Genomic DNA, 10,000 nt, shown 5'->3' on the forward strand with positions numbered 1-10,000 from the left:
CTTTGTGGAGAATGATGACATGTATAGCCTACAGGATCTGATTGACACTTCCAATGGACGTCTCAGCTGTTCCCTTACTGAAATTCACACAACTTTTGCCAAACATATTAAACTGGACTGTGAGGTAAGTTTGTGAGGAACACTTTTCAGCCATAGAAGCGATATTGAAGAATAATGCTAAAATAATAGTGTTTGTTTAAAATATTTAAAGGAGTTTTGTATTTTTGTTTACTTATAATGTTAGTCAGGATTTCTTTCTTTGGTTATAAAACAATGTGGAAGTGATTTTTCAGAGTGATTTTCTGACTGACAGACTGAGGGCACAAAAACTATAAAATTGTTTATAACATAAAACTATGTAATGACTAGTCTAACATATAAAAAACAAACGTACAAAACAAAAACATAGCGAGGAAATAGTTTAGATAAAGAATGTATATTTTCACTCTGACCCCCTACTTTTTCATGATTTTCTTTTTTTGCAATAATATGATAGATAGATAGATAGATAGATAGATAGATAGATAGATAGATAGATAGATAGATAGATAGATAGATAGACAGACAGACAGACAGACAGACAGACAGACAGACAGACAGACAGACAGACAGACAGACAGACAGACAGACAGACAGACAGACAGACAGACAGACAAAAACAGACAGAAAGATAGATAATCTTATTTACCATATTAGGTATGAAGCAGAGGTCGCGTTAGACTTTCTCATTTTCTGTCATTTTGACGGAGAGAGTTGTAAAATTTCCGTCATAACCTAATATTGATCGTTATTTAATTTGCAGACTTTCTGATTGCTTTTTCATTCATATTTTAGTAATGAACTTGCACAACGAGCATATAGGCAAAATTATTCATTTATTTATTTTACAAATGTACAAAAACTCCTATCTGCCTTAACTCATATCTTTCTCCTGCGTCGACCTAACTGGGTGCTTGCATGTGCGTAATCAAATGCATCAAGGTAGACTGATGCAGAGGCAGTTGTCATTAAATTCTGTGTCTGTCCCTCGGAAAGTCGAGTTCTCATGACGAAAGACCAGATTTACTAGCGCCACTTCAGCCAGCGTTTGTAGTTAGGAAATGTTTCTCCCAACGCTGTGATCAGAATTTTTTCTGGATTATCTGAATGTGGGATTTCCCAATCCTGCAACCACTCATTTCACAGGGAAAAAATACTACAGCACACTCTCCTTCTGCACCAGCAGCGCGGCTGCACCCCTCTGAATCCGGTAGTGCTCACAACGCACTCCAACGCACCCCAGATAGCAAAATATACTCGGGCCAGTTCCGGCTAGATTCTCGCCTGCCGGAGACTTACCCCTCGGCCTGACTCCAGCTGCCGTACTCGGGCCAGATGCCTGTGAACTCACTGCCCAATTCCGGCCCAAGTCAATCGGGCCAGATGCGGCAGCCGTAATTGAGCCGACGATGCCGCATCCGAGCCAGAATCGGCCCGCGAGTAATGTGCGCTGCGGCCCGGAGCTGGCGCGACTCAGTCTTTATATACCTTCATATAAAACCTTTTGGCATTACATTGGTACTTGATAGATGGTATTACAACCATTATAGTTGATATAACAGCAAATGCAGGCTATAATGTAAACACAAAGTGTAGGCACTGCATTTGACCTTTGAATAAAATGCAAACAGCATACATATCCTATAACAAAAATAATCAAACAAAGGACAACATAAATAATAATAAATGTTTATTGATTGCAAGAAACAAATAATACTAAAAATGAATAAATTATTTTGCAGTGAACAAGAACATCAATATAAAAACAATAAACCTGACCTCCTTGCTGCCGCTTGGTTGGATCTAATTTTTGTCTGTTTGTTCTTCATCGTCCACTGCATTACTTCCTCTTTTTTCACCTTTATTATTAATATCACAACTATTTGGCCGTTTAAAGTAACTTCTCACACTCAGCTGCTGTGATATTTTGCAACTGTATGCAGCCGTGACAAAGAGGAGACAAAACAAGGGCAATAGCCATCAGCTGGACAGGAGTGGGAATTACAGTTAGCTACAAATTACAATAGATCATCCTCAGCATAAGCACTTGTTCTACCACCTCCTACTCATTATGAACTAGGAAAAACCTAAAATATTTAAATACAAGTAACTAGACATTTGCACTGCACTTATTTTCTCTGTAAATTTAATAAAAAAAAAATTATGTCAAACATTTCCCTTACAGCACAGGTGTCAAACTTAGTTCCTGGAGGGCTGCAGCTCTGCAATGTTCAGTTCCAATCCTAATTAAACACACCTGATCAAACTAATTGAGTTATTCAGGTTTGTTTGAAACTCTCGGGTAAATGTGTTGAAGCAGGGTTGAAACTAAAAACTTGCAGGGTTGATGCCCTCCAGGAACTGAGTTTGACACCCCTGCTTTACAGTGATATGTAAAAATACTATATTAAACAATTGTTAAATTAAAAGTTTGTGTGTTTTGTGTGTGTGTGTGTGTGTGTGTGTGTGTGTGTGTGTGTGTGTGTGTGTGTGTGTGTGTGTGTGTGTGTGTGTGTGTGCATGTGTGCGTGCGTGCATGTGTGCGTCTGTGTGTGTGTGGTTGAGTGTGTGTTTTGTTTAAATGTGTAGTCATCTTGGCAGGCAAAAAAAGGAAAAGAAATTCCTCTTGAATGATCGGAAACATTTTGATGTCTTTGTAGATAAGCTGCATCATCATTTCGTCTTGAGCATAAATAACATCCTATTCAAACTATGCAACATGCTGATCTCTCCTGTCACTCCATCCTTACAGGAAACTGAGAAATAACCTATAGTTAGTAACTTTCATAGTTAAAAAATGGACATAAAGGACACATTGTACACAAATATGTAAATAAATGAATAGATAGATATGATGCAGGTAATTATAACATAAAAACCGGTATGAACTGTGAGAAACTGAAACAACTAATGTTTAATTGCTATTAATGTGTGTGTGTGTGTGTGTGTGTGTGTGTGTGTGTGTGTGTGTGTGTGTGTGTGTGTGTGTGTGTGTGTGTGTGTGTGTGTGTGTGTGTGTGTGCGTGCGTGTGTGTGTGTGTGTGTGTGTGCGCTGTATGGGAAATTGATGTACTGCTTGATGCTTCTTACATCCTGCAGCACCAGTGACCACAAAATTAGGCACCGAAATGCATATGCTGATTCAGTAATCCTGTGTGTAGTATAATACAATTTACTATAGTATGGTTTAAAAACTACTATAAATACTATTACAACTCACTTCATGTGGAGTAAATTGTATCTTTAGAATTGTATAACATCATTGGAAGCAGCTCCTACATAAGTCATAACCGTTTCTTATATAAAAACACACTACAGAAGCACCTAGCACAGTCCTTAGCTTAGCTAACAGTTTTGGACACATAGATAATTATTAAAAATAATAACTCACCCTCTGATTGCTCAAGGCCTCCAACAATGTGAGCTGCCCTGTGTGCTGACGTACAAAAATGTTGGCTGGCTGTTGGCTGGCTCTAGCCAATAACTGGCTTTGCTGCTCTTTTACTGGTATGTACATTCCAGTAGAATAAATGATATTTACCAAAAATCTACATGTTACAGACTACATGTTACAGTTAGGGCCAGCCCTGTACATTTGGGGGACCTGAGCAAAATAATTTTGGGGCCCTACCTTGCTCTATAAAGCGTCTGCTAAATGACTAAATGACCATTTTATTGCTTATTAAATACAATCAATGAAAAGTAAAGCCTGATTTGAACAAATTGAAGATTCTATAAAATATTCTAGGTTGAGTTTTTCAAAAGCGTGTGGGTATTAGTCCTGAACACCTTGAATAGTTGGATCACCTTGATTAGTTGGATCAACAGAGATTGGCTCTGTTTTATAAGGGTTGGAGGATAAACAGTGCAGAGCCGCGGCCCTCCAGGAATTGAGTTAGAGACCTATGATGTAAAACATGTATTGTTCTCCGAGTTCACCTTAATTGTTCTTACATACAGGAGAGTTACAGTGTGAAGAAGACTTTAAGAATCATACCACTCAGACTGTTGAATAATTTGCTAATGCCTAATAAATTATTCATATTGTGAATAGTTAGTTTTAATAGTTATTATAAAATGTTACCAAAAATGCAGATGTATGTGTGCCATCTGATATTAATGTTATGTATTGAATTTGAAATTAAGCAGACTCTAAATGTTTTCTGTTGTCAGTGCTCTACAGTTTTTGTATAACTTTCATGCTTTCATCTCGTTTTTATTTTATTAGAAATGCCAGGCCAAAGGATTCGTGTGTGAATTGTGTAAAGAGGGTGACAGTCTCTTTCCATTTGACAGCCACACCTCCGTTTGTCATGACTGCTTAGCAGTTTTCCACAGGTTTGTAATGAGATACAATTTCACTTATTACATGTTTATGTACAGAGTTGTGCAAGTTACTTCCAAACTGTAATACATTACAGATTACTTATTACTGTTATTTAAATGTAATCTCTTACCTTACAATATTACTGTCTCAGAATTGTAATATGTTACATTACTCTAATATTACTTTTTAGTTACTTTCACCAAAATAACTACAGAATTAGAACTTAACATTATAAAATTCTATAATGTTCTATAATGAGCATTTTACATCCAGTAAAAAGTAATTTGATGTAGCAGAATGACTGTGACCTCTCCAGGCTACTAACAATATAGTATATAATTGGCACTGTGATAGCTCAAGACAATGCAAGAAAGGATGACAGCCAGAATTACAAATGATCCGTTAAAAGTATGGTAGAGGTAAAGTGATTATCTGGCAATATCTGTGAATGGCTTGGCTATATTCATATTAGACACAACAGGCCGATATGTAAACTCCAATGCAATCACATTTTTTTTATGGCAACTAAAATAAAGTGAACTAGTGTCTGTTGTCTTCCACATTGATGATGAGATTGTGGAGGACATTTTCCCTGCCATCATCTTCATTTTGAGAAGAAGCTGTTCCACAGGGCCCCTGAACACACATATTGTCATTAAGTACTTTAATTACTCTGTTGTGGTAATATTATAGTTGCTATGGTAACACAACAAGTGTAATATAAACAAATGATCCAGTGCTGTAGTTTTTTTACAATATGGGGTAGATTGTACTACAATTCACCACACTTTACTGTAGTAAAACTACACTTTATATTTAATTTTATGAGTTCACTATTCTTAATATGACAGTATGCTTAAGCATTCATTGTAAATACTAGCCTAAAACATAGGCAGTATACCTTACACTCAAAAACACTAGTATTTATTATAGAATTTATCTTAACCTGTAAGTAAATAGTGTAGCAAACAGATTGTGAGTCTGCATCATCTGTCGGAGCGAGAGCAGGTCGTTAGCACGTGAGCAGCCCAGCCAGTGTTGAGTGAACGCGAGGAGTTTTGTCCACAGAGGAAACCGGCACTTTCACTCGCTCGTATTACATGAATGAGCTTACGACATTTGTCAGAGAAATAACGTCATATGCACTTACGTACGTCTCGCGAATGCACTGTCTTATGCCATTTTCATCTATTTGCCGCTGCGCGTACTGCGAACCGGGCTGAGCCCGGTAAAAAGGTAAAAAGGTCCCATAGCCAGAGGGAGATTAATGACAGCACGCGCATATATTCTCTAGCCACGAACAGGAAATAGAACTGCGGAATTTTTAATTTGTTAATGTCTTGCGGGCGAAAAGTTTGTTGTAACGCACGCGTTACTGAACATGTACCGAGTAAAATATTACTGAAAATTTATTAGTAATGTCTTACACTACTGCGTTACAGGAAAATGTAATACATTACTGTAATACATTACTTTTGTAACGCATTACTCCCAACACTGTTTATGTATTGCTTTAGAGTCTTAAAAGGCACAGGATCGCTCTCTAGGTTTTGTTGTTAACATATAATAACATATAACAATATAAAATATCATAACTGGACACATGAAATTAGAACATCTATGAAAAAAAATAATTTTTTTTGTTTTCAGCCGCGCCACAGAGCGCCATCTGATTGCGCCATCTGGTTTCATGGTAAATATCATTCGAATGTGTGCGTCCGGAGAAACAAAAATCTATTACTAATAATAATAAAATACCAGTTTGAACAAAGGTTAAACCCAAACCATATGTAACCAATGTATGAAATATGTATGGAGGGAAAATTCAGACAGTGTTATTTATTACAAAGATGATATATAATCAAACATGACATTATTTGGGAAGATGGAAAAAATGTTGAGAACAGCATATTTCTGTATAAACATGAGTGTGACTGGTGTGTTTATTTTATAGTTTTATACTTTATTTAATTTTTTTATGTATTGTGAAAATTATTCTTTATTTCAGTTTATGAAAATGTTACAATTATGTGTTGTTAACTCAGTTTAAAATACTGATGTCTCCTGACTCCTTTGCATTTTTCTGGGTCGGTACTTCTAAAAGAACTAAACGTTGCGGACCATAGAGCAGCTTAGGTCTTCTTTATGTTTTCAGCATTCCTGCTTTGGTGAAGCAGTTTATGAAACAGTTGACTTATTTAATCAAATGCTATTAACAAAAATTACATATTTTAAATCCATGTCCTCTCTTAGATGACACCAGTCTTTTCAATGTTCAAATAAACAAATTAATCACACTTTATTTAGAAAATTAATCACGATTAATCGCCATTAATCACATTTAAAAGACTAAAACTTGTAATTTTGGCTATTCAAATGTAAAATTAATGTTAATGCAAAATAAAACTATATATATTCAAAATTAAATTTTTTAACTTGTAACACAGATTTTTTCATGTAAACAACACACCCACGATAAACCATCAAGATCCTATCTTGACAGCCATATTTATTACAGAAATAAAACCACAGGCATGTTAGTGTCATTTGAATTTCAAAACAGTCAATGCCAATAAAGAAAAAATTGATTTCCATGTTGGATGTGTGACTGCAAAAAAAATGTCAAAACACAGGCATTGCAGATATGGAAACTGGAAAATTATAATAATAATAAAGTATTGAACAAACAATTGTACTCCATGTAAAGTTGTATTGCGATGAGTTGAGAACATTAACTATAAAGTAGAAACTATTCTGCTTAGTCCTCCTTTACATTTATCCAGTTGCTAAAGCAGGTCGCACACCAGAAGCGCCGCTCGGTGCCGCGACACGGCGCCTACATGACAGTTTAAAGTATCACACACCAGACGCACACATTCGAATGATATTTACCATGAAACTAATCAGATGGCGCTCTGTGGCGCGGCTGAAAAATGAACTGCGTCCTGAGCCATCGCCGGGCGCCGCCGACAGCCGCCGACTTGCGGCGCCGGTGTGTGTATCCTGATAGAAACCTATGTTTAGAATTCTAAAATACATGGCGCTGCTTGGCGCTGCACGGCGCGCCGCAGAGCGGTGCTTCTGGTGTGCGACCTGCTTAAGACAGTCCAGTCTGTTGACATTATCATGGGACAATGTGGCCCTTGTCTTGTAAATAATGTGAGCTGAGAGTGCAGCGCAATCTCACTGCAATTCGTAACTTGTTGATTTAGTGGCTACAGACAACGACGTTTCACCAGGTTTGTTGCTAAGAAACGCACGCACGCAAGCACACACACACACACACACACACACACACACACACACACACACACACACACACACACACACACAATCACGTTAAGCACCTGCCCCTTTAAGGGTCTGTGCTCTGTGCACGTGCCTGACACTGACACACACACAGACAGACACACACACACAACCCGCGCAATGACAGGGCAGCCGGAGAGACTCCCTTCAGATTCAACACGCATAATCGCGTTCATCAAATTTGCTTAAACTAAGCGATCTAATGTATGGCTGTATTTCACAAGGATTCTGACACAACAACGCGAAGCATACGTTTGCGTTTAAGGAGGAAACATGTCAAACTTAATAAAACATTGGAGGGCACATGCTGATAGGCAAAGGAACGCGCTCTGTCTTTTGACAGCTCGCAACTTCATCCGGCACTTCATACTCCGATTTTAAAATGATTAAGATAATACTCTTATTAAGAGTCTACCATGTAGGCAGCGATTTTTGATTTCTTAACGGACCAACGGAGTTTTTTCTTCCCGCTCGCCATGCGGTATCAAATTCCATTAAAACAGAAGTCGAAAGTTAAAAATGAAACACCCGAATTTGCATGTAACTCTGGAGGAAACACTAGATAGCCTGGTGATGCGACATTAATTGTTTTGTACTGAAACTTGCCTTCAAAAAGTGCTTTCTTGGCCTTTTTCATGTTTCTTTGCACGTTAAACACACGTCGACCACAACAGGAAAAAAAAAAAAAAACCTGCAACTGCATTAATTGCGTTAATTTGTTTTTACGCGTTAATTATTTCTAATTAATCGTGTGCGTTAACACACTAATGTTGACAGCACTAATATATATATATATATATATATATATTAGGGGTGTAACGATACACGAAAGGCATGGTTCGGTTCACGGTTTTGGAGCCACGGTTCGGTTCGGTACGGTTCGGTTTCTGTTTGCTGTGGGATTAGGGTTGATGACATGTTAACAGCAATGCTAAGGAACAATAGATTTACTTAATAACAAGAGCATCTTAACCTTTTTTTTATTAACTTTGTCATCACATTTTTAGTACAGTCAGGATACCTGAGTAAACTAAAATTAATAAATAATTGCAGTGTTCACTAGTTTAATATCTCCTTCAAAAACACCATAATATCCACATTCTCAGGTGAGAGGCTTGATCACTGTGCAGACACAGACGCTCATTTTTGATTATCTAAGGTTTTATTTAGAAAGATAGGTTTCTGTTTAAATTAATAAAAATATATACATATAATGTGTTTGTAAAGTGTTTTTACATGACATATTCACCAGTAAAATACATTGCAGTTGTGTCGGAAACGAATGTTAGGGTTGTAGCCGGCTGTATGTTTGCTTTCCGATCTCTTTCTCTCTCTCTCCCGCTCCCTCCATCCCGGTCATTTATGTAGGTCCGCCTTCACGACAGCTGATGCCTGTCATTTCTGTAGGGTAGCCTTCATGACAGCAGATTGCTCAGGAGACCGATCTATCATCATTTGGCGACGTAGCGCGGGAATATAAAAGGCATGTCAGGAAGAGCGGATGAGAGCACTTTTTCCTTTGATCTCATTTTTCGTGTATTTTTCTGACATGATTATGATTTTCGTTGTTTTTGCTTAACTTTCGTTTGGGCAAAAGTATTTTGCATTGATTTTGCCAACTTTAAGAAATTTTGTGAGGTTTGTACATTTTTATTTCAATTGATTTGTATGTTATTTTTTGGCTCCGCTCCTTCCCGATAATATTGAGCTGTATCTCCTCAACTCTTTTCTCAGTGTAAGGTGGATAGTCATACGATTTCCATTTTGCAAACACATAGAAAATGTATTGTTAAAGACATCAGGTAAGAGGTGAACATCATCTTTGTTTTTATTTTATTCTACAGTTCAGAATAGGAAAGAATGCGGCGCACGGCGCTGAAGACATTTTTTCTTTTCATCAGTTTTAGCGAGGTAAGGGGTATTTATGAGTTAGAATTATTTTGTTATATTTCTTTCTTTTGCTTGGCTTCACTATCGTCCCCTTGCTCGAATTTAACTAATTCTTTTATTTGTTGGATACTTTTTTTGAATTTGCTACTTTATTATATTATTTTTATTAGTGTAAATATTTCTCTTTTTTTGTATATATTCAGGCATTGTTCTGGTTTCACTTTTGTACATTAAATCACTTTTGTTGGCAGTTCTGTTGCTTACAACCTCACATTGTGAAATTACCACACTTTTTTAATGTTTTTCCTTATAAGTAAGTTCCGTAAAACAGTTGCGACAAATAAGCGTGCGCTTTGTCTGCGACATGAATTCCATTCCTGTACTCCACTGGAAAACCAAAATGTTCCCACACAGGCGACTTAAATGTGTCTGGGG

General features: G+C 37.1%; 1 protein-coding gene and 2 long non-coding RNA genes across 15 annotated transcripts in view; 1 reads left to right on the forward strand and 2 right to left on the reverse strand.

The window, feature by feature from the left end:
- Nucleotides 1–10,000, reverse strand: part of LOC137488296 (uncharacterized) — a 724,224-nt gene that overhangs the window by 668,233 nt on the left and 45,991 nt on the right. The gene's annotated exons all lie outside the window — the stretch shown is intronic.
- def8 (differentially expressed in FDCP 8 homolog) overlaps nt 1–10,000 on the forward strand; it is a 181,020-nt gene that overhangs the window by 164,694 nt on the left and 6,326 nt on the right. For 9 of the 13 annotated variants that reach the window (NM_001328206.1, XM_087291915.1, XM_087291917.1 and 6 more), the window contains 2 exons: nt 1–124; nt 4,268–4,377. The exon at nt 1–124 is cut by the window's left edge and continues 17 nt beyond it. In NM_001328206.1, coding sequence (NP_001315135.1) covers nt 1–124; nt 4,268–4,377 — 234 coding nt within the window. The remainder of the gene's footprint in view (nt 125–4,267; nt 4,378–10,000) is intronic. The other 4 variants (XM_087291920.1, XM_087291923.1, XM_087291926.1 and 1 more) reach the window with 1 other exon arrangement.
- Nucleotides 5,883–10,000, reverse strand: part of LOC148679553 (uncharacterized) — a 7,874-nt gene continuing 3,756 nt past the window's right edge. Inside the window, exons 2-3 of the long non-coding RNA XR_015945125.1 lie at nt 7,460–8,233; nt 5,883–7,152 (exon numbers count right to left, since the gene is read on the reverse strand). This is a non-coding gene — a long non-coding RNA (uncharacterized LOC148679553). The remainder of the gene's footprint in view (nt 7,153–7,459; nt 8,234–10,000) is intronic.

The sequence above is a fragment of the Danio rerio genome, chromosome 18 (assembly GCF_052040795.2).
Source record: "Danio rerio strain M-AB ecotype USA chromosome 18, GRCz13ab, whole genome shotgun sequence".
NCBI classification, from domain to species: Eukaryota; Metazoa; Chordata; class Actinopteri; order Cypriniformes; family Danionidae; genus Danio; species Danio rerio.